General features: G+C 32.7%; 1 protein-coding gene across 2 annotated transcripts; it reads right to left on the bottom strand.

Moving 5' to 3' along the window:
* LOC134726209 (interferon-related developmental regulator 1-like) lies at positions 1-26,171 on the bottom strand. Of its 2 annotated transcripts, XM_063590612.1 has the most exons (12): positions 25,958-26,171; positions 22,811-22,924; positions 22,199-22,283; positions 21,615-21,695; positions 20,494-20,689; positions 19,790-19,840; positions 11,873-12,051; positions 6,242-6,350; positions 4,609-4,743; positions 4,098-4,226; positions 3,118-3,207; positions 1-2,695 (listed from the first exon to the last, which is right to left on the bottom strand). In XM_063590612.1, the coding sequence occupies exons 1-12, from the start codon at positions 25,980-25,982 to the stop codon at positions 2,603-2,605; spliced, it is 1,287 nt and encodes a 428-aa protein (XP_063446682.1). In that variant the 5' UTR covers positions 25,983-26,171; the 3' UTR covers positions 1-2,602. The 2 variants fall into 2 exon arrangements, with proteins under 2 accessions (XP_063446682.1, XP_063446689.1); XM_063590619.1 differs by lacking the exons at positions 22,811-22,924; positions 25,958-26,171 and having other exon boundaries at positions 21,615-21,697; positions 22,200-22,286.
* Positions 26,172-26,308: the final 137 nt, after the last annotated feature.

Genomic DNA, 26,308 nt, shown 5'->3' with positions numbered 1-26,308 from the left:
TTATCTGCTGAAATGTTTATTTTGTCGAAAAGCATGTTTTTCAAAATAAGGTTCTTTTTCAAACATACAATTGTGAAAATTATATCTAAAACAATGGTTGTCATAGTTGCATCATTGCACATTTTTCAAATCTGGCAAAAATGTTGAAATAAATCATAACAAAATCTACAAATGGTTTTAATTTAAAGTTTTGAATTAATGGTGTTTTTGAATATTCTTAAACATGTTTTTTTTAAAGTAAGTTACTGCATGGCTCATGTAATTCTACATAACAATATCAACAACATAGTTGAGAGAATTATTGAAATTAATTATTAAAGTCAAATGTATGACTGATAAGAAAATTGAAATTGTTTCAAATCTCTAAATCATTAGACAAAACAGAAAAATGCTTGTCAAATAAATAATAAATGCCCTGAAAATTCTATCTATCCATAAATCTAAATTATTGAAATAGTTAAATTCATTTGAGATCTCAAATTGATAATTAACTAGTCATTGAATCTTTCATGCAATTTAGTATGTAAATTATGCTATATATATTCATGAAATAAACAGAACACAAGAAATATTGGAAAATTCAAATTCTTTAAAAATATTTAACATGTTTGCATCTGACTGCAAAATCAACCATCAACTCAAGAAGTATGTGCTTACTTCCAACTGATAAATTAATTTACATCAATCTGAGTAAGAAGACAGAACAAAATTTCATTTTTTTTTGTTAAATAAAATTCAAATTTCTTTTTAAAATGCAAGTTCACTTTCTAATTCCTTAAATAATAATACTTAATTGTTTGATAATTTCCATGTTCAGTAAACTATGTGAAATCAAACGGGAAAAGCCAATCTGTCATACATATTTAAAATCATTTCAAAATGTGCAGAAAGTAGTTTAAATTTTATATGACCACAAACTTTCTTGAAACAAAAATGAAACCTACCAGAAAGAAAACGCTTTATGATGGGGGAAAAAAACACCAAATGAATTGAGGTATGAATTACCCGAAATAGTTATGCCCATCTAATATTGAATGCAAGGCATAAAAATTGAAACAAAGCAATGAGACTTTCATAACAAAATGTGTTTTAAACTGAAAGTAAAGAATCAACTGGGCATTAAATATGAATTACAAATTGAAAATGTTTTTCTCTTTTTTAAAACTCCTACAAGAAATACACTTTCTTCAAGAAAATCAATGATTATACAAATAAAGCAACATATATACACATATAATTCAATAATTCTCATACATAAATAGGTTTGATTTGACATTTGTAAATAATATATGTTTAACCTTTCATTATGCAAGAATAAATGTTCTTACAACTAAAACAACAATCGAAATGTACACACCTCTAAAACATATCACAGGTCATGGTTTAAACATTTAACAAAACTCTGATAGAGGTATTCTTGTTAACTTAAGGGGGGTTCAGAACACCTAAGGAAGTTAACCCTTGAAAAATCAACTGACCATTTTAATTACCGGTATATATACTATAATGCTTCACAATGATCAAAATTAGTGTTTGTCAAACTGTTATATACATGTATATCCAAAGAAATAATTCCTGTAAATTGTTTTTAATAATGACCATTTGGTAGCCTTGGGTGTTTTCTGCTCTTTATCCAGGTCTAATAGGGTCTCCATTTCCATTCAAAATTCTTTTCAAATATTTGTCAAAACATCCAAATTTATTATAATTTAACAAGGTAAATCTACTTTAGCCTAAAGTGTTGAGTACACACTGAGCTGAGATTATGATCAACACTACAGCACATACAGGGTGATTCAAACTATGTCAGGTTGGTAGTAGTAAATGATGTACAATAGACTGGCCATCTGGTGAAAATGCATTTGTAGTAAAACATTTGATGACCATTGTTGACAAGTTGAATTGACCCTTGCTAATAACAATGTTCTGACAAATAAGCTTTTCAAGGAATATATAACTCATAACTGCTATTCAGCAACAAAAATACCATAAAAAAGCTACACAATAAGAGTGTTCCAAGTTTCCTTTAAATTTTTGAAGAAAAAATATTAAAATCACTATATTGGTAAAAGTGTTCTATCCAGCAATTCTCAAAAGAATCATTATTTTTTTTTTATTAAATTTGGATTTAATTTTAAAACGTGGAATTGGTGATGCAAAACTTCAAATAGTACATTTGTAATTTCTATTCCTCCAAAAAACAAAGTATTTGCTTGTGATATATTAGAAAAAAACATTTGTTCTCAACTAGAAAAAAATATTTAAATCAGAGTCTGCAACAAATCCATTATATTACAATACAGACTCAAATTAAAAATATTATTCAGCACTTTAACAGTTTAAAATTTGACCTTTCTCTTAGATAGAAAAATAACAGCACTATACATGTATACAAGTACACTGCATACAAAATAAATTGTACAACAAATGCCTTTATAAATATGGATGATGAAATCAGTCACACAATGAATAGGCATCACACGTCTTTGTCATGAAGTACGCCATTATATTATGGCCTATAAATTAACAATGAAACTATTCACACATAGATGAAGCAGCATCACAATTCCCAGTCATTAAGAGTACTAGCGTTCTGCCTTCGTCAATCACCACCGTTCATCACAACAGATCTTTTATCTCTGTGTTTTGATCTTGCTTTTGTCCTGGCTTTAAACAATGCAGCATTATAATGTGTCTGTAATTAAAAATTAAAAAATATTGTTTCACCATATTATAAATATTTCCAAGCGGCAAAACTTTGTTCAAATGTAGGTGATCCTCACTGATTTTTGAACTCAGTAGAGGATTTAAAATTTGAAACGAAAAAATATCCTTATGTTACTTGGCGAAAAAAATTCTGTTTTGTCATAAGAGGTGGCAACAAATATTTGACCAAGAGGAAACCCTGGTTGTTTGGTACAGATAATTAGAACTTGTGAGAGACATTGCATTCATGAATCTAGGATACAAGTTTAATAATAATCTGGCAAGAATTATACATTTGAATTCGAAAGAGTTAACAAGACCAGATAGACAGCAGCAGGGACACCCTGTACTTATATGTTCCACCAAGGTGTTTTAAAGTGACAAATTTTACATATATAACAATATACCTACCCTTTCCCATTTTGATACTTTCTGAGGAGGTACATTTCCAACAGGAATAGGAGGTCCAAGGCCAAATATCTCTCGTATCACAGGGTTCTCCTGTAAAAGAACAATAGTGGTACAGTGCATTGCTTATAAAATACATCATCTAACAAGAATGTGTCCAAAGTACACGAATGCCCCACTCCCACTATAATTTTCCATGTTCAATGGACCATGAAATTGGATAAAAAATATAATTAGGCATTAAAATTAGAAAGATAATATCATAAGGAACATGGGTACTAAGTTTCAAGTTGATTGGACTTCAACTTCATCAAAATCTACCTTGACCAAAAACTTTAACCTGAAACATGCACTTTCATTTTCGATGTTCAGTGGACCGTGAAATTGGGGTCAAAAGTTTAATTTGGTTTAAAAATTAGAAAGATCATACCAAAAGAACATGTGTACTAAGTTTCAAGTTGATTGGACTTCAACTTCATCAAAACTACCTTGACCAAAAACTTTAACCTGAAGCGGGACAGACGGACGAATGAACAGACAGACAGACAGACGGATGGACCAGAAAACATAATGCCCATCTACTATCGTAGGTGGGGCATAAAAAAGAACATATTTTTATTGATTTCTGCACAAGGGAGCAGAGTTTAACTTTCAATTCTAGCATTTCTCCTACAGTTTCAAGAGGTGCAATAGATGAGAAAACTTGTTCATTTTTAAAAATGTTTTTTCAACCTCTTGAATTTCTATTGGTACCCGTTTCCCTGTATATTTCACCAGACTGCAGTTTTACAATTGAGCGTGTTTACCTTCAGGCAGATGGTCTTGATAGGTAAAGGTGGTGGTATATGCACAAGTTCAATTGATTTATCACCCACACATACAGTTTGAATCTTTACATAAATCCATATTTTTTTTCTGGGAGGGGTGTGGTTTGAAGTTTTGCCTAAAATGTTTTGTATTTCCTGTTATGGATTTCTATTTACCTGTAAATGATGATTTACACCTGAAGTGAGTGCCTGACATAAACTATCATATTGCTCCCTCTTCGACCATGAATCTATCATTACACATTCTTTACCAAATTTTACAGCTAGATCTGGTTCATCACCTTCCTGCAAAACAAGTTTCAATGATAGTTGTGTGATTATTCAAAAAAAATACAGAAAGAATATGTTTAATTGCATACCAGTCAGTACTAGCTATTTTGTGTTGGGTTTTGACATAATTCATTTGTTGAGATGTGTTTTAGATCATTTTTTTTTTTTTAACAAGAAACCTTCTTTTAGTAATAACAGGCATTAATTTCAAGCCCTGCCCTAATAAGTCATAAAACTTTTGAGTTCGTTTTTTGTACTCATACTCCAAAATTAACCAATCAAAATGCTAGATTTCATGCTTTGAGCATGATTTTTTTGCTCCGAGCACATTTGGACACTATGTCTTTTGATAGTTTTTAGTTCTTAATCAATGACAATGTTATAAACAACTGCATACCTCAACAGCTCGTAGAACATCTCTAAAACTTGAACGCTGCATTTTCCTGTCTTTCTTTGCTCTGTATTTGTGAGAATCTGTAGCTAAATTCTTCAGGGTTGCACAGAGAGTACAAATATCTTCTCCTTCATATTCCTGAAATAAAGTATCAATGTTGAATTCTTTCTATGTTAAAAGTATATTTTGTGGAAAAAACTCCACATATGTCCAAAATTCATTAAAAATATGATTCAAGTCTTATTAGTGATTCATATATAAATCTTAAGTATATATGAATAAAAGTCAAGGTTTAACAACAGTTAAATAACTTTTTAATGTGGAGAAAGAAAACTAGATTTTCACTAAAACAATAACAGCAGGCCTCTACATTATCATTTTTTCTAACTTGTCCCTTCGGACAAGTTGCAAGAAAATCAACTTGTCCGAACTCTTAACTCACTTGTCCGAATTTTTAATTGAAATTCCTCCATATTGATTATACATGCTATAGGCAATAATAACACTTGCCCTTTGTTTGTACCTAATAAAGATCAATTAAGGGAGCATTTTATTATGTTATATGAAAACCACATCAAAATTCATTTTATTATTTCAGACTGAAGACTTATTTGAAAGCTCTCTGACACATTGTCACTATCATGTGTCGATCATTAAGTCATATCTCTTTCCATACCACTAGGTTCTCCTATTCATGGACCTATATTCATTCTGAAGTAGAGATATGGTTTAAACCAAATTCACCTGGCACCTTTTAATAAATAAACGTTTTTAATTTATTGATGGTGCCAAACAAGATTTTACAATTTATTTTGATTTTTACATACATTGATATACATGATATATGATCAGGAAGTACATTAAACATTTTAGTAAAAAATCTGCCTTTTTAGATTTTATTTAAATTTTACATCTTAACTTATTATTTTAACATATAGATCTTATTAAATAAAACCTTTCTTAATTTAATGTTATGCCTAAAAGCAAAATCAAATGACACAAACTTTAATTTAAAATTTTAAAGTTAAGGTAAACAATGGTAAAACTCCATATCATGCATATGGAGGTGCTCCTAATTCAAGGAGGCTTATACTAAGAAGAAACATTAGCATTGGGTTACTTCCCCTGGTCAATGGCTGCCAGCATGTTCAAATACGTTCAATCAGAGACATATTATACAAGTTTACATGTCTCTGGTTCAATCAATCAATATTTATTTCATTTTATATAATCAATAAAACAATCATTTATATTTTCAGGAATGTATAAGTCTTGAATTTGATCTATTAACATCTGACATCGACTTTTTCACTTGTCCCATCGGATAAGTAGTAAGATGAATCTACTTGCCCGACACCTATTTCCACTTGTCCCGGACAATCGGACAAACAGTAATGTCGAGCCCTGAACAGTAATGTCTTTATAACAGTTTTCTTTTTACAACCTGTTTATTATCAAGAAGAATGGATAAAAAATTCTGCTGCAAACTGATTTAAGAAATAATATTGAATCATGGTTATCATTACTGAATTAAACATGTATAACACTACTGTGAATTTGTATTTTAGAGAAATAGGCCAAGTTATATTTTGAAGACAAACATTATTTTTAAAATCAATCAGAATTTAACAAGTACCTCATCTTCCTCTCTAGCAAGCTCATACAACAAGGCAATAGTCTCTCCTGCTACTATCCTCAACTCCACATCAGCACTTTCTAATAAGTCAGACAACCGACTTAAATGCCTGAAATAAAAAAATAATCATCATTAAAATTGAGAATGGAAATGGGGAATGCGTCTAAGCATGGAAGTAATATTGGAAGGAATAACATAGTCGTCGCTTCAAAGGTTTCATCTGCGTTACCGCCCATCTTTCAATAACTCGTTAATTGGTTCAATATCTAGCATGGAAGTTTATTCTCCGCACGTGATCGATCAAATCACAGACACTTATCGGTCATTTTCGTGTTCACGGAGAACTACGAACAGACAAGTTTTTGTCGAATATACGTGCGAAGTAACCCGAATAGTCCATTCGTTACATTCCGTTGATGTACGCTGCCGAAAAGAGTCATTCGTTCATTTTTTATTTTAGTCCAATTTTTCCATATTTTTGGTTAGTTTGATCTTAATAGTTAAAACCGACAGCTATCACATATAAAATGGAGAACAATTAAAGTTGTGTCATTTCAATTTTAATATTTACAGACAATTAAAAAACCATTTCCGTATAAAGTTAAGAAGATGATTGTACAAAAATACGTTTGGACCCCCTTTATTAAATACGAAAAATCTAAATCTTTCGTGTATTTATAGTCAATTAAAATATTCACAATTCTTAACGGTTCTATCCTTCAATTTAAGTTCTTGATACATAAACTAATTTGTGTAAATAAAGGCAACAGTAGTATACCGCTGTTCAAAACTCATAAATCCATGGATAAACCAGATGCTCCGCAGGGCGTAGCTTTATACGACCGCAGAGGTTGAACCCTGAACGGTTGGGGCAAGTATGGACACAACATTCAAGCTGGATTCAGCTCTAAATTTGGATTGTGATTAAATAGTTGACACAGCATAGGTTTCTGACACAGAATGAATGTGTTCTAATGAAATTGAAATTTTTGTTTTCTCTTAGAGCAATTCACTATGCTGTTGAATATTATTCCTCTCAAAAAAATGTTTGAAGAAATTTTCTTTTTATTTATGAAATTTCAAATGAGAAAATTGAACCCAATTTTTTTAATCACATCCCCCTTTCCCTTATTCCAAAACTAATCTCAATTAAAATTTCTAATGGAGTTTGCAACAATTACTACTCATTTAAATACATCATAAAATATTAAGATGTAAAAAAAACTGCTTGTTATCACTGAATGGTAAAGATTATTTTAATTTATCAGTTGGTAGTAAAAAGTGAATATACATTGTATATTGTATATATAACAAAGATTTAAGTTGATTCTGGACAAAGAAAGATAACTCCAAATAAAAAAAAATCTTACAATTAGATATTTCTTGCTTACTATTCTGGAAAAAGAAAGATAACTCTAATTAAAAACAAAATTGCTATTTCACAATATTTTGCAATAAGATATTTCTTGCCATTGCGCAATACTGTGCAATTGAATAGACTTGCTATTGCACAAAACTTTAATATAATAATTTCAAATCCTGATTTGGACCAACTTGAAAACTGGGCCCATAATCAAAAATCTAAGTACATGTTTGGATTCAGCATATCAAAGAACCCCAAGATTTCAATTTTTGTTAAAATCAAACTAAGTTTAATTTTGGACCCTTTAGACTTTAATGTAGACCAATTTGAAAACAAGACCAAAAATGAGGAATCTTCATACACAGTTAGATTTGGCATATCAAAGAACCCCATTTATTCAATTTTTGATGAAATCAAACAAAGTTTAATTTTGGACCCCGATTTGGACCAACTTGAAAACTGGGCCGATAATCAAGAATCTAAGTACATTTTTAGATTCAGCATATCAAAAGAACCCAACCGATTAATTTTTTGTCAAAATCAAACGAAGTTTAATTTTGGACCCTTTGGACCTTAATGTAGACCAATTTGAAAACGGGACCAAAAGTTAAAAATCTACATACACAGTTAGATTCGACATATCAAAGAACCCCAATTATTCAATTTTGATGAAATCAAACAAAGTTTAATTTTGGACCCTTTGGGCCCCTTATTCCTAAACTGTTGGGACCAAAACTCCCAAAATCATTACCAACCTTCCTTTTATGGTCATAAACCTTGTGTTTAAATTTCATAGATTTCTATTTACTTATACTAAAGTTTTGGTGCGAAAACAAAGAAAAATGCTTATTTGGGTCCCTTTTTGGCCCCTAATTCCTAAACTGTTGGGACCTAAACTCCCAAAATCAATACCAACCTTCCTTTTGTGGTCATAAACATTGTGTTCAAATTTCATTATTTTCTATTTACTTAAACTAGTTATTGTGCGAAAACCAAGAATAATGCTTATTTGGGCCCTTTTTCGGCCCCTAATTCCTACACTGTTGAAACCAAAACTCCCAAAATCAATCCCAACCTTTCTTTTGTGGTCATAAACCTTGTGTCAAAATTTCATAGATTTCTATTAACTTAAACTAAAGTTATAGTGCGAAAACCAAGAAAATGCTTATTTGGGCCCTTTTTGGCCCCTAATTCCTAAAATGTTGGGACCAAAGCTCCCAAAATCAATACCAACCTTCCTTTTGTGGGTCATAAACCTTGTGATAAAATTTTATAGATTTATATTCACTTTTACAAAGTTAGAGTGCGAAAACTAAAAGTATTCGGACGACGACGACGACGCAGACAACGACGCCAACGTGATAGCAATATACGACGAAATTTTTTCAAAATTTGCGGTCGTATAAAAACAAAATTGGGGTAAAAAACCAAAACCGAGGGAAACGCATTAAATATAAGAGGAGAACAAGGACACAACACAGAAACGGACCAAGCATCAGACAAAACACCACGAGAATAACAAATATAACATGATTAATTTACCGTAAGACAGATAGATTCAAGCCCATTTCGTCGGTTTGTTATATTTTTTGCTGTATAGCTTATTATATTAATACAAGCATTCCACAATAAACACTTTTTAAATATATATTTACGAAAATATTATCCCCGTTTTAGTTGTCCAGTTTCAATAATGCAATCAATGACATTTATGACATATACATAAATTTAGAATACTTGAAAGTAAATATTATTTTATTCAATCTCGATAAACTTTGCACATTTCATCAGTAAAAAAATCTATGCCTACATTATTTTGTTAAACATCATGTGAAACCTGATCGATTCATCGGTATTTAACTGTTTAACTCGGGATCCGCTTTTAACCGGAAAATACTTTTAGAACAGTTTAAAACAAACGGTAAAAAGCAAAAATATGCTAATTTAAATACAATTTTCCATGTTAAACTGCTGAAGGTTGAACAATTCTCGTCCGTTTTTCAAGATTTTTACATCATACGACTTCATCTGAAGGCAGAGGTTTTATGTGATACAGAGCCACCTTCTTATTAATCAACCTCAGATTTCACACAGGTACTTTAAAATTACCGGACTCGATAAAATGATGTGACTGATAAGAAATTCCAGATGCCTTTTACAACCGCGGTACCGCAGATAGTAACCAAAGGGGTCTTACCGCTGAGACTATAATTGGATGAAATCGTATGACTTTAGTACAGATCTCAGCATGCTATAAATACATGCTAATTAGTCTTTGTTATTCTTCTAAATATTACTTCCATGGTCTAAGAGACAACAACCTGACGGTGTAAAAAACAACAGCAGGTCACCAACAGGTCTTAAATGAAGCGAGAAATTCCTGCAACCAGAGGTGTCCTTCAGCTGGCCCCTGAACAAATATATACTAGTTTAGTGATAATGAACGCCATACTAATTTCCAAAATGTACATAAGAAACTAAAATTTGACTTGGGACAGGCGCAAAAATGCGGCGGGGTTAAACATGTTTGTGAGATCTCAACCCTCCCCTATACCTCTAGCCAATGTAGAAAAGTAAACGCATAACAATACCCACATTACGATTCAGTTCAAGAGAAGTTCAAGTCTGATGTCAGAAGATGTAACCAATGAAAATAAACAAAATGACAATAATACATAAATAACAACAGACTACTAGCAGTACTAATTGACATGCCAGCTCCAGACTTCAATTAAACTGACTGAAAGATTATGATTTCATCATATGAACATCAAACACAATCCTTCCCGTTAGGGGTTTAGTATCATACCATCATAACATATATGAAAAGAACATAACCCGTGTCATGCCAACAACTTTTTTTTTAATAAATGTGTTTAGTTCTGACACAAAGACCCTATAAGTGAATCAATATTAACGCCAAAATATGCAATCTTTAATGACCTGACAACAGTATCATAACTATATCCCTTCTTAATAAGTCTATTCAAAGGTTTTGTTAGTTTATGAGGTGAATACTGACACCTTTGTGGTTAATAAAGAATATTTCCATAAAAAATTGGATGTGAAATACCTAAACGTATAAGAAGTCTGCATGTTGAGCTATATTTAAGAATGATGTCCTTATACCGATGATAAATTTAGTAAATGTTTGTGATATCGAAAACCCTGGTGTAATAATTTTTCAGTAATACATAATTTTCTCTCGTTAAAATCTAAAACATTGTTACATACACGAGCGAAGCGTACAAGTTGAGATATATAAACACCGTAAGATGGTGACAAGGGAACGTCACCATCTAAAAATGGATAATTAACGATAGGAATTGAAAAATAGGAAATGAAAAAAATATTGCATCATTATCATATTAAAACTCTTGCAAACAATATAATGAACATCAAAAGGAATTATGCGTTCTTACATGCATTTTTTTGTTATGAAGAGGCATCTTTATAGTAAAATCTGACTTTCTAATAGACCAAAAGGCTGTTTCTATTTTAGTTGTAAATGATCAAAGGGTCATTCCTATATACATGATATACACATATTTTTAATTCTTTTTTAACCATCTAGAGTGAGCGAAAAAAACAACCTGAAAATCAAAGGATTTATTTTAATTCTCTTCTTCAATATATGGATTTTGCTGTTCATACATTGTATATAATATTACTGTGCATACATCTCTTAATAAAATTATCCAAAAAAGTTTTCCAGAAATCCCAATTTATTATAAAATTTTCTACACTTTTCACCATGGAAAATGTATGTAAAGCTACAAAGTACAAACAATAAATCCAATCTGTTTATTTGTAAATAATATTATTAGTTACACAGTCCTAATATGGGAAATACAGTCAATAAAATTAAATTGGATGAGGCAAAGCTGAACTAGTTTTGAATTTATTGACCAAATTAATTCATTATAAGGACAATTGCACACTGACCCCTGTATAACTTATTTATCCAGATTTGTTATCACATCACTTATTTATTGTTCATTTTTTCATGATAAATTCTGTTAAAGGACAATTCCACAAGGTCACCATTTCTTTTCAAATATATCAAACATGTCTCACTTTGTTTTGTTTCATAGTGAGTCTTTTTTTCATTACCTCAATGGTATAAGGGAGATAATTCAAACTGACTTTAAAAAAAATTAGAAATTTTAAAAAATTGCACTGAAATTTATAATGGAAAATATCTGACAGCCAATCCAATTGAATTGCTAGACATTACTCTAAATCAGGATACAAACAAATATACATACATTTCAATTTTCTTCTGGACAGAGAACGTAGGTGCTATGGATATCAACAAACTCCAGGCTGACAAGGCATCGGCATGTAATCTACTAATTTGTTGTGGGTGACTGGGAACTGATTTGTCTCCCTTTCTGTAAGATCCTTTAAATATGTTCTCTAATGCCAACATTGTATTATCAACAACCTAGAAAAAAAATATGTAGTTATTAGAGAAACTATAAATACAGATAGCAAAGAAAAGAACCCTAATAATCACAATCTGAAACACCTCATCTTGGAAAGGAATGGAAATAAAACTGTCATTCAACTAGAGGCTCCAAAGAGCCTGTGTCGCTCACCTTGGTCTATGTGAATATTAAACAAAGGAAGCAGATGGATTCATGACAAAATTGTGTTTTGGTGATGGTGATGTGTTTGTAAATCTTACTTTACTAGTCTTGCTGCTTACATTTATCTCTATCTATAATGAACTTGGCCCAGTAGTTTCAGTGGAAAATGTTAATAAAAATTTACAAATTTTATGAAAATTGTTAAAAATTGACTATAAAGGACAATAACTCCTTAGGGGGTCAATTGACAATTTCAGTCATGTTGACTTATTTGTAAATCTTACTTTGCTGAACATAATTGCTGTTTACAGTTTATCTCTATCTATAATAAAATTTAAGATAATAACCAAAAACAGCAAAATTTCCTTAAAATTACCGATTCAGGGGCAGCAACTCAACAATGGGTTGTCAGATTCATCTGAAAATTATAGGGCAGATAGATCTTGATCTGATTAATAATTTTACCCCGTGTTGGATTTGCTCTAAATGCTTTGGTTTTTGAGTTATAAGCCAAAAACTGCATTTTACCCCTATGTTCTATTTTTAGCTGTGGCGGCCATCTTGATTTGATAGTCGGGTCACCGGACACATTTTTAAAACAAGATACCCCAAAGATGATGATTGCCAAGTCTGGATTAATTTGGCCCAGTAGTTTCAGAGGAGAAGATTTTTGTAAAAGATAACTAAGATTTACGAAAAATGGTTAAAAATTGACTATAAAGGGCAATAACTCCTAAACGGGTCAACTGACCATTTCGGTCATGTTGACTTATTTGTAAATCCTACTTTACTAAACATTATTGCTGTTTACAGTTTATCTCTATCTATAATAATATTCAAGATAATAACCAAAAACTGCAAAATTTCCACAAAATTACCAATTCAGGGGCAGCAACCCAACAACAGGTTGACCGATTCATCTGAAAATTTCAGGGCAGATAGATCTTGACCTGATAATCATTTTTACCACATGTCAGATTTCCTCTAAATGCTTTGGTTTTTGAGTTATAAGCCAAAAACTGCATTTTACCCCTATGTTCTATTTATTGCCGTGGCGGCCATCTTTGTTGGATGACCGGGTCACGCCACACATTTTTTAAACTAGATACCCCAATGATGATTGTGGCCAAGTTTGGTTCAATTTGGCCCAGTAGTTTCAGAGGAGAAGATTTTTGTAAAAGATAACTAAGATTTACGAAAAATGGTTAAAAATTGACTATAAAGGGCAATAACTCCTAAACAGGTCAACTGACCATTTCGGTCATGTTGACTTATTTGTAAATCCTACTTTACTAAACATTATTGCTGTTTACAGTTTATCTCTATCTATAATAATATTCAAGATAATAACCAAAAACTGCAAAATTTCCACAAAATTACCAATTCAGGGGCAGCAACCCAACAACGGGTTGAACGATTCATCTGAAAATTTCAGGGCAGATAGATCTTGACCTGATAAACATTTTTACCCCATGTCAGATTTCCTCTAAATGCTTTGGTTTTTGAGTTATAAGCCAAAAACTGCAGTTTACCCCTATGTTCTATTTTTAGCCGTGGCGGCCATCTTGGTTGGTTGACCGGGTCATGCCACACATTTTTTAAACTAGATACCCCAATGATGGTTGTGGCCAAGTTTGGTTCAATTTGGCCCAATAGTTTCAGAGGAGAAGATTTTTGTAAAAGATAACTAAGATTTACGAACTAGAGGCTCTAAAGAGCCTGTGTCGCTCACCTTGGTCTATGTGCATATTAAACAAAGGACACAAATGGATTCATGACAAAATTGTATTTTGGTGATGGTGATGTGTTTGAAGTTCTTACTTTACTGAACGATTTTGCTTCTTACAATTATATCTATCATGAACTTTGCCCATTAGTAACAGAGAATTATATTTGGTAAAAATTTACATAAATTTACCAAATTAATGAAAATTGTTAAAAATTGACTATAAAGGGCAATAACTCCTTAAGGGGTCAATTGACCATTTAGGTCATGTTGACTTATTTGTAGATCTTACTTTGCTGAACATTATTGCTGTTTACAGTTTATCGCTATCTATAATAGTATTCAAGATAACCAAAAACGGCAAAATTTCTTTAAAAATTACCAATTGGAGGGCAGCAACCCAACAACCAGTTGTCCAATTCATCTGAAAATTTCAGGGCAGATAGATATTGACTTGATTAACAATTTAACTTCTTGTCAGATTTGCTCTAGATGCTTTGGTTTCATAGTTATAAGCAAAAAACTGCATTTTACCCCTATGTTCTATTTTTAGCCATGGCGGCCATCTTGGTTGAATGGCCAGGTCATCGGACACATTTTTCAAACTAGATACCCCAAAGATGATTGTGGCCTAGTAGTTTCAGTGGAGATTTTGTAAAAGATTACTTAGATTTATGAAAAATGGTTAAAGATTGACTATAAAGGGCAATAACTCCTAAAGGGGTCAACTGACCATTTTGGTCATGTTGACTTATTTGTAGATCTTACTTTGCTGAACATTATTGCTGTTTACAATTTATCTCTATCTATAATAATATTCAAGATAATAACCAAAAACAGCAAAATTTCCTCAAAATTACCAATTCAGGGGCAGCAACCCAACAACCGATTGACCGATTCATCTGAAAATTTCAGGGCAGATAGTTCTTGACCTGATAAACATTTTTATCCCATGTCAGATTTCCTCAAAATGCTTTGGTTTTTGAGTTATAAGCCAAAAACTGCATTTTACCCCTATGTTCTATTTTTAGCGGTGGCGGCCATCTTGGTTGGTTGACCAGGTCACGCCACATTTTTTAAACTAGATACCCCAAAGATGATTGTGGCCAAATTTGGATTAATTTGGCCAAGTAGTTTCAGAGGAGAAGATTTTTGTAAAAGATTACTTTAATTTACGAAAAATGGTTAAAAATTGACTATAAAGGGCAATTACTCCTAAACGGGTCAACTGACCATTTTGGTCATGTTGACTTATTTGTAGATCTTACTTTGCTGAACATTATTGCTGTTTACAGTTTATCTCTATCTATAATAATATTCAAGATAATAACCAAAAACAGCAAAATTTCCTGAAAATTACCAATTCAGGGGCAGCAACCCAACAACCAATTGACCGATTCATCTGAAAATTTTAGGGCAGATAGATCTTGACCTGATAAACTTTTTTATCCTTGTCAGATTTCCTCAAAATGCTTTGGTTTTTGAGTTATAAGCCAAAAACTGCATTTTACCCCTTTGTTCTATTTTTAGCCGTGGCGGCCATCTTGGTTGGTTGACCGGGTCACGCCACACATTTTTTAAACTAGATACCCCAAAGATGATTGTGGCCAAGTTTGGATTAATTTGGCCAAGTAGTTTCAGAGGAGAAGATTTTTGTAAAAGATTACTTTAATTAACGAAAAATGGTTAAAAATTGACTATAAAGGGCAATAACTCCTAAAGGGGTCAAGTGACCATTTTGGTCATGTTGACTTATTTGTAGATCTTACTTTGCTGAACATTATTGCTGTTTACAGTTTATCTCTAACTATAATAATATTCAAGATAATAACCAAAAACAGCAAAATTTCTTCAAAATTACCAATTCAGGGGCAGCAACCCAACAACCGATTGACCGATTCATCTGAAAATTTCAGGGCAGATAGATCTTGACCTGATAAACATTTTTACCCCATGTCAGATTTGCTCTAAATGCTTTGGTTTTTGAGTTATAAGCCAAAAACTGAATTTTACCCCTATGTTCTATTTTTAGCCGTGGCGGCCATCTTGGTTGGTTGACCGGGTCACGCCACACATTTTTTAAACTAGATACCCCAATGATGATTGTGGCCAAGTTTGGTTTGATTTGGCCCAGTAGTTTCAGAGGAGAAGATTTTTGTAAAAGTTAACGACGACGGACGACGACGGACGACGGACGACGACGGACGCCGGACGCCAAGTGATGAGAAAAGCTCACTTGGCCCTTCGGGCCAGGTGAGCTAAAAATGGTTAAAAATTGACTATAAAGGGCAATAACTCCTAAACGGGTCAACTGACCATTTCGGTCATGTTGACTTATTTGTAAATCCTACTTTACTAAACATTATTGCTGTTTACAGTTTATCTCTATCTATAATAATATTCAAGATAATAACCAAAAACAGCAAAATTTCCTGAAAATTACCAATTCAGGGGCAGCAACCCAACAACCAATTGACCGATTCATCTGAAAATTTTAGGGCAGATAGATCTTGACCTGATAAACTTTTTTATCCTTGTCAGATTTCCTCAAAATGCTTTGGTTTTTGAGTTATAAGCCAAAAACTGCATTTTACCCCTTTGTTCTATTTTTAGCCGTGGCGGCCATCTTGGTTGGTTGACCGGGTCACGCCACACATTTTTTAAACTAGATACCCCAAAGATGATTGTGGCCAAGTTTGGATTAATTTGGCCAAGTAGTTTCAGAGGAGAAGATTTTTGTAAAAGATTACTTTAATTAACGAAAAATGGTTAAAAATTGACTATAAAGGGCAATAACTCCTAAAGGGGTCAAGTGACCATTTTGGTCATGTTGACTTATTTGTAGATCTTACTTTGCTGAACATTATTGCTGTTTACAGTTTATCTCTAACTATAATAATATTCAAGATAATAACCAAAAACAGCAAAATTTCTTCAAAATTACCAATTCAGGGGCAGCAACCCAACAACCGATTGACCGATTCATCTGAAAATTTCAGGGCAGATAGATCTTGACCTGATAAACATTTTTACCCCATGTCAGATTTGCTCTAAATGCTTTGGTTTTTGAGTTATAAGCCAAAAACTGAATTTTACCCCTATGTTCTATTTTTAGCCGTGGCGGCCATCTTGGTTGGTTGACCGGGTCACGCCACACATTTTTTAAACTAGATACCCCAATGATGATTGTGGCCAAGTTTGGTTTGATTTGGCCCAGTAGTTTCAGAGGAGAAGATTTTTGTAAAAGTTAACGACGACGGACGACGACGGACGACGGACGACGACGGACGCCGGACGCCAAGTGATGAGAAAAGCTCACTTGGCCCTTCGGGCCAGGTGAGCTAAAAATGGTTAAAAATTGACTATAAAGGGCAATAACTCCTAAACGGGTCAACTGACCATTTCGGTCATGTTGACTTATTTGTAAATCCTACTTTACTAAACATTATTGCTGTTTACAGTTTATCTCTATCTATAATAATATTCAAGATAATAACCAAAAACTGCAAAATTTCCACAAAATTACCAATTCAGGGGCAGCAACCCAACAACGGGTTGACCGATTCATCTGAAAATTTCAGGGCAGATAGATCTTGACCTGATAAACATTTTTATCCCATGTCAGATTTCCTCAAAATGCTTTGGTTTTTGAGTTATAAGCCAAAAACTGCATTTTACCCCTATGTTCTATTTTTAGCGGTGGCGGCAATCTTGGTTGGTTGACCAGGTCACGCCACACATTTTTTAAACTAGATACCCCAAAGATGATTGTGGCCAAATTTGGATTAATTTGGCCAAGTAGTTTCAGAGGAGAAGATTTTTGTAAAAGATTACTTTAATTTACGAAAAATGGTTAAAAATTGACTATAAAGGGCAATTACTCCTAAACGGGTCAACTGACCATTTTGGTCATGTTGACTTATTTGTAGATCTTACTTTGCTGAACATTATTGCTGTTTACAGTTTATCTCTATCTATAATAATATTCAAGATAATAACCAAAAACAGCAAAATTTCCTGAAAATTACCAATTCAGGGGCAGCAACCCAACAACCAATTGACCGATTCATCTGAAAATTTTAGGGCAGATAGATCTTGACCTGATAAACTTTTTTATCCTTGTCAGATTTCCTCAAAATGCTTTGGTTTTTGAGTTATAAGCCAAAAACTGCATTTTACCCCTTTGTTCTATTTTTAGCCGTGGCGGCCATCTTGGTTGGTTGACCGGGTCACGCCACACATTTTTTAAACTAGATACCCCAAAGATGATTGTGGCCAAGTTTGGATTAATTTGGCCAAGTAGTTTCAGAGGAGAAGATTTTTGTAAAAGATTACTTTAATTAACGAAAAATGGTTAAAAATTGACTATAAAGGGCAATAACTCCTAAAGGGGTCAAGTGACCATTTTGGTCATGTTGACTTATTTGTAGATCTTACTTTGCTGAACATTATTGCTGTTTACAGTTTATCTCTAACTATAATAATATTCAAGATAATAACCAAAAACAGCAAAATTTCTTCAAAATTACCAATTCAGGGGCAGCAACCCAACAACCGATTGACCGATTCATCTGAAAATTTCAGGGCAGATAGATCTTGACCTGATAAACATTTTTACCCCATGTCAGATTTGCTCTAAATGCTTTGGTTTTTGAGTTATAAGCCAAAAACTGAATTTTACCCCTATGTTCTATTTTTAGCCGTGGCGGCCATCTTGGTTGGTTGACCGGGTCACGCCACACATTTTTTAAACTAGATACCCCAATGATGATTGTGGCCAAGTTTGGTTTGATTTGGCCCAGTAGTTTCAGAGGAGAAGATTTTTGTAAAAGTTAACGACGACGGACGACGACGGACGACGGACGACGACGGACGCCGGACGCCAAGTGATGAGAAAAGCTCACTTGGCCCTTCGGGCCAGGTGAGCTAAAAATGGTTAAAAATTGACTATAAAGGGCAATAACTCCTAAACGGGTCAACTGACCATTTCGGTCATGTTGACTTATTTGTAAATCCTACTTTACTAAACATTATTGCTGTTTACAGTTTATCTCTATCTATAATAATATTCAAGATAATAACCAAAAACTGCAAAATTTCCACAAAATTACCAATTCAGGGGCAGCAACCCAACAACGGGTTGACCGATTCATCTGAAAATTTCAGGGCAGATAGATCTTGACCTGATAAACATTTTTACCCCATGTCAGATTTCCTCTAAATGCTTTGGTTTTTGAGTTATAAGCCAAAAACTGCATTTTACCCCTATGTTCTATTTTTAGCCGTGGCGGCCATCTTGGTTGGTTGACCGGGTCACGCCACACATTTTTTAAACTAGATACCCCAATGATGATTGTGGCCAAGTTTGGTTCAATTTGGCCCAGTAGTTTCAGAGGAGAAGATTTTTGTAAAAGTTAACGACGACGGACGACGGACGCCGGACGCAAAGTGATGGGAAAAGCTCACTTGGCCCTTCGGGCCAGGTGAGCTAAAAATGAAATATTATAACTCCAGGAAAATGTTCACAATGTGAAAGTTTTAAACAGTAATATGCCTGTCTGTCTGCCTGTCTGTTTGTTTTGTATTGGTTTGTTTATTTAGTAACAATCCCATTGTTTGGATTTTAAACTAATAAAATTCTTATTATCCTTGAATTCTTATGAATAATTACAGAGATTTAGATGAAAGACAGCAAAATTCTATTTTTTCTATGCAAGCACAACAATTCTATATGTATATGAAGTGTTGTTCATCATAAACTCTGCTCTATGGCTGGGTTGCTATCTCTTCGACACATTCTCTTTTTCCATTTTCTATTCTATCAAAGCTTTGTGATTAAAGAAAATCAGTAAAAATCAGATACTTACAGATATATCTGTACAAGCCAGAAAATTGCTCATAGCCAAGGTTGCAGCACACTGAAAATAAATAAGAATAATAAGTTTTAAATTTATAAATGTCACTTCTGTTTCCAAGCCTTACTTACACATGTTATAAGGATCTGAATATAAGTATTTGTTTTACAGTCATTTGGGGATCATTTGGTTTTGTTGGATAAATAAACACTTTCATAATTTTGAAAGAAGAATTTCATTGAACAGAAAGTTAAAAGTGTGTGTCAGATCCTTGAGAGTTGAGCTTAGACACAGAATCCTTATTTTAATCCTATTGAAAACTGTAAAATCCCAAACTCTCCTAAATGTGTACACAAAGTGAGCTACACATATTCATTGTATTTAAATGTATTCCTCATTGTAATTTCTATTGCTTTGGGATGAAATCAGGAGGTTACAATACTACAGAAACTAAGTAAAAAGATATCCTTTCTTCCCTCCCATTGCACAAACTCTTTATAAGTCCCACTAGGCACTACATGCAAAGCTGCAAAAAGTTTTTTTTTCTAAATCAAGTCAACACAATTATTTGTTAATGTATTTTTTTCTAAATGGTATGGATATACTACTTGGACAAGGTTGCCGCCTCTAGAAATGAAATGTAATAATACTTTAGGTTGCTGTACAGTAAAAATTTCCATTTTTTTTGTTAAACTCTTAAACGTTTATTTACTTACTTCGGACCTGGCTTTAACAGGAGCAGTATTATCTGCCAGAATTGTCAAAAGCAAACTATGTACTTCTTTAAAGTCATCTTCTATTTCATTCCCTAACTGAACACATAGTAGACTTAAACATTTAGCTGAGGCTGCTTGCTCATCGCCGTTTCCTTTCTTTAAACATCTCAACAGACCGTCAGAAACAGTCACTTTCCTGCAATATAATTTCATCACATGATAACAACTGGACCAATGAAAAATTTTAAATCTTTTTAAAATTTGTCACACAACTACTTAATATTCTGTGAATGATAGTTATGTGTTCATATTATAACTGTCCCATTTAAAATGGTGTGGGATGGATGGGTAGGTGTGTAATGTCCAGTAGCAAATTGAATGCATATTTAGGATAAGAACATGTTAATATGATGAACCTTATTTTGTACTAGACCAACAAGCTGAAGCAAAGCTGGATTTTAAACTTGCTAGCTTACGAAGCTAAAAGCTGACAAGTCTTTACTCTTACTCAAAAATGCCACTTGCTTAGCAAATAAGCTGCAAAATCAAATTTCAAGACAATTGGACACAGCCAAGGATCGTACCCACAAGACTAATTTGACACAGCACAAGATTGAAATCCATGATCTAACACTTGAAGTGGACCACACCACCAAAAGACCACAAAATCTGAGAGGGTAGGAAGGTAATTTTAATTTTGAACATGGGTGGAGGATCATTCACGTTTTATACTTCTTATTTAAATATTCTTAATATTCATTTGTTATGTTTGATGTATGCAAATTTATTCCAGAAAGATTGTTAGTGTGTGGTAAACAATTTTTGGAAATGTCTTTCTACCCTCCAGACATAGTCTTTATAAAGTTGTACTATAATTTGATACTGCTGTTTGGAATTCTTCATGATTATTTTGTTCATATCAAACTTATCATGCTTATTATCTACCAATTTTGAAGTTAAAAGAGAATTCAAATATTGTATCAAAATTCGCTTTCAGTGTACATGTAATGATGTAGATATAAAGGAAAACACATCTAGAACATGCATAATTCACTAAATCTTTAAGACATTTTCTTTTCATTCATAAATTCTGTTTTAACTTTTATTTCAATTAAACCTACCTGTCACTAAGAAAATCATAAACATATTTCTTTGAGAGCAATTTTGCCATGGTTTCAATGCATGATATTCTGCCTTTACCACTGAAAATAGAAAACATACATAATAAGAATTTGAGAAATTATAAGTAGATAATTCCCAAATTGTCAATTGGTGTTCTTGAATTTTCACTTTGTGGGTTTTGTTCGATGTTGAACCAGTCTTCACGGTGAACTTTTAGATCTACAGGCCGGAAGTCAATTTTTGGAAAAATTTAATTAGATTCTGTTGGCCTATGGATATGAATTTAACAGGCTCAAGAGCAATTTTATAAGCCTGGGCTGCTAGGCCTGTGGTTCAGCATGAAGACTGTTGAACATGAAGCCGAAGATAATATATTGACATGAAAGTTGTAAACTTGAATTAGCATGATTAGTGTGAAATAGTTTACAAAGGTTAAAAAGAGTTTTTGTCAAAGGCAGGTCCTTTATACCTTCATTTAGATTTAGGCAAAAAACACACTGTTTAAATATATAGACTCCCATTTTATTTTGTGTGGAGTAAGTCACAAGTCAACATGCTTATGTTACCAGGTTGCCATGGTTACCTTTTTTGTGATATTCCTTCAATGCAGTCTTTCAATTTATCTTCAAAATTTTCTACTACAGTAGTATCATCAGCTCCATTCTCTCCTATAATAAACAAAATACTTTACTACAAAACTTGTACAAAAAAATCTACAAAACATTATAGTCAATTTTAACACATCCTAATTAATCGTGTATAGAAAATAACATTCATTTGTGTTCAACTTCAAGTAAAGGAAATTTATGTATTTCTTGAATAAACTTTTATTCAAACCCAGATTTACTAATTTTTTTTATCTTTCTTTCCTTTCAAATAATTGAACCTTTTGCTTCATCTATCTTAAAGTAGAGCATGTACAAATGATCTCATTTTAATCAGTACTAGTAAGAAATTAAATCTACCAAAGATTGAAACAATACACTAAGGAAGACTAATTTTCCCCATTTCTAATCAATCAGACAATATAGAAGTTGTCGTTTCTAATCATTTACAATTTACTGGAATGTCCAATAAAATTTTGTGACATTGGCAAAGTACTGCCCTATCCTACATGTTTTTTGTAGCTGCATGAACTTCAAGTGATAATTAAACTCTGAACGGAAATTTTGTCTTTGACCTGTCTTAAACATACCATCTTCAGATATACTGCTGATATCTTCCGACAGGACACTAGCAGTACTCCAGTTATCTCCTGTATCATACTCTTCATCACTGGGAGGTAGTGATGCCACAACCTTCTTCCCTCCTGCAAAATAATACAATAATAATCAAACTTCAGATTGATACACAGTTTAGATTATTTTCAATCAGCATCTTACATAAGCATGCTTACATTATATGAAAAAGCTGCAATTCATATCAATTTATACAATAGATTTCTAACATAAACTTTGCTAAAATTATCATTTATATTTTTATCCTTGTACATGTCTGTTTGACATTTAGCAGCTCAGTATTTCTTGTCTACACATATAAATCAATTAATTTGAGGTAAATGTATTTACAACTTCACGTTACTTCAGTATTTTAAATCTTAAAACACAGTAAAGTTAAAAACACAAGTTAATTTGGCTTCAACCTCAAATCATGCAAATTAGTAGTTTATACTATATATTTTATGAGCCCTATTTAGATTTCCCTTTTTTTGACAAAGATTTACACCTGTTGATTCAATAAATCAGAAGATTTCAGTGGCTAATTGAGAAATTTTTGAAAGGGGCCACACCGACTGCTATAGAGGTTCTAGATTGATTTCCTAAATAATAAAATTGCCCCACAAAAAAACAGGGGCCGGACCACTGCCTCTGTAATTGACTAGTGCGATTTATATTGGAATAATCATTTTGACATTGACATCAGAAATCTACATACTGTATGTGAAATTCAACTTTATATACATTTTGTAACTTACACAAGATTGATAGAAGCAAGCTGCAGTGGTGGATCCAAGGGGGAGGGTTCCTGGGAGTTGGAACCCCTTTTTTTTGTGACGATCAATTGATATGGGGACATACAGTTGGACGGTATCGGGAAGGTTCTAAAGAGTCGCTCACCTTGGTCTATGTGAATATTAAACAAAGGAAGCAGATGGATTCATGACAAAATTGTGTTTTGGTGATGGTGATGTGTTTGTACATCTTACTTTACTTAACAGTCTTGCTGCTTACAATTATCTCTATCTATAATGAACTTGGCCCAGTAGTTTCAGTGGAATATGTTAATAAAAATTTACAAATTTTATGAAAATTGTTCAAAATTGACTATAAAGGACAATAACTCCTTAGGGGGTCAATTGACCATTTCGGTCATGTTGACTTATTGTAAATCTTACTTTGCTGAACATTATTGCTGTTTACAGTTTATCTTTATCTATAATAATATTCAAAATAACCAAAAACAGCAAAATTTCCTTAAAATTACCAATTCAGGGGCAGCAACCCAACAACAGGTTGTCCGATTTGTCTGAAAATTACAGGGCAGATAGATCTTGATCTGATAAACAATTTAATCCCAAATCAGATTTGCTATAAATGCTTTGGTTTTTGAGTTATAAGCCAAAAACTGCATTTTACCCCTATGTTCTATTTTTAGCCATGGCGGCCATCTAGGTTGGTTGACCAGGTCACGCCACACATTTTTTAAACTAGATACCCCAAAGATGATTGTTGCCAAGTTTAAATTAATTTGGCCAAGTAGTTTCAGAGGAGAAGATTTTTGTAAAAGATAACTAAGATTTACGAAAAATGGTTAAAAATTGACTATAAAGGGCAATAACTCCTGAAGGGGGTCAACTGATCATTTTGGACATGTTGACTTATTTGTAAATATTACTTTGCTGAACATTATTGCTGTTTACAGTTTATCTCTATCTATAATAATATTCAAGATAATGACCAAAAACATCAAAATTTCCTTAAAATTACAAATTCAGGGGCAGCAACCCAACAACGGGTTGTTCGATTCGTCTGAAAATTGCAGGACAGATAGATCTTCACCTTTTGAACAATTTTGCCCCCTGTCAGATTTGCTCTAAATGCTTTGGTTTTTGAGTTATAAGCCAAAAACTGCATTTTACCCCTATGTTCTATTTTTAGCCGTGGGGGCCATCTTGGTTGGTTGACCGGGTCACGCCACACATTTTTTGAACTAGATACCCCAATGATGATTGTGGCCAAGTTTGGTTTAATTTGGCCCAGTAGTTTCAGAGGAGAAGATTTTTCTAAAAGCTAACGACGACGGACAACAACGACGGACGCCAAGTGATGGGAAAAGCTCACTTCAGGTGAGCTAAAAATATTGATATTCAGGGCATTGAATTTGAATAAACTTATACAGATATATCTATGGTATATATTCTTGAAATTTATGGAAACAGGGAAATATTTAAAAGTTTTTGGCTTGTTTAGTATCGTTAATTTTCAATGACAAAATAATTCGGATCACTGATTATTGTGAAACTTGTCTTTTGATGGATTATTTATAAAAATCAAACATTTTGTTTTGATAAAATATTCAGCTTGAAACACAATGATGTACGAACTGTCAATCATGAAACGGATTTACAAGTTCATTTATTATTATACTCGGAGACTAGTCTACGTTATACTGCATACATTCATGATTGACTGAATACAATTATTTTGTTAACAAATATCAATAAAGATAAATAGATTGTATACATGTATTCTACTCTGTAAATCAAAGGGAAAATGACAAAATGATTGCGGCAATGCAAATATTGTCACAAATTGTAACATATTTTGTTCAAATACTTTAAATTATGCGACTGGACAACAAATAGAAAAAAAAATAAAAATCTGGGCGAATAGGTATCAGGGCTAACAGGTAGTATGGCGAACACGAATCAGGCCGAACGGACTTGGATTCCAGTTGGACCACCCCCTCTTTTTGTCCTGGGCTGGGGCTATAAAACTATATAAAATAAGAATATAATAGGTGTCATTAAATAAGTTTACACTGTGTAAAATGTTAAGAAACCCATTTTAAGTGTCTATCAACTGCATAGGTTTTTGATACCATGTAAACATGGTCAAGGTTGTTTATTTGTCAGAACGCAAAACATATGGCGGTAAAACTTGCGCAATAGAATGAAATATTTTTCTTCCAAGTTTGAATTTCTAGCTTCATTTAAGAGTATTTTCTAAGTATAGTTCCTTCTGTTCATTACACATAGAACGTTTCACTGTGTTTGGTAAAATATATATCCACATTCTTCACCGTAAATATAGACAACAGAAATGTCCACCGGTGAAATTACCTTTTTTCTTTCCTCCTTTAGGCATTATTATTTTAAGTCTCTTATAAAATTAAAATGTTTTCTAGTCCCTAAAACTGTTCTCTTTCGTATACTAAGATCTTGAAGATAAATTCCTTGATAAAACAGAGTAATTCGAAGAGATAAGACGTTATCCTCAGACAGCATGGTCAACGTAATCACGAAGTTTGAGACTGTCACATTCTAAAAATAGATTGAAAATTTCGTTTTTTCTGGATTATTCGATGGAAATAAAATAGTTTCTTAAATTTTATTACTAAAAATGATTCAGTAAGAAATTAGTTTTGGTTCTTAAAGCAAATAAAATGTTTTCAAAAATATTATTATATGTTT

The sequence above is a fragment of the Mytilus trossulus genome, chromosome 1 (genome assembly GCF_036588685.1).
Source record: "Mytilus trossulus isolate FHL-02 chromosome 1, PNRI_Mtr1.1.1.hap1, whole genome shotgun sequence".
In the NCBI taxonomy this organism is placed as follows: Eukaryota; Metazoa; Mollusca; class Bivalvia; order Mytilida; family Mytilidae; genus Mytilus; species Mytilus trossulus.
This window is presented reverse-complemented; position numbering and strand designations above follow the sequence as displayed.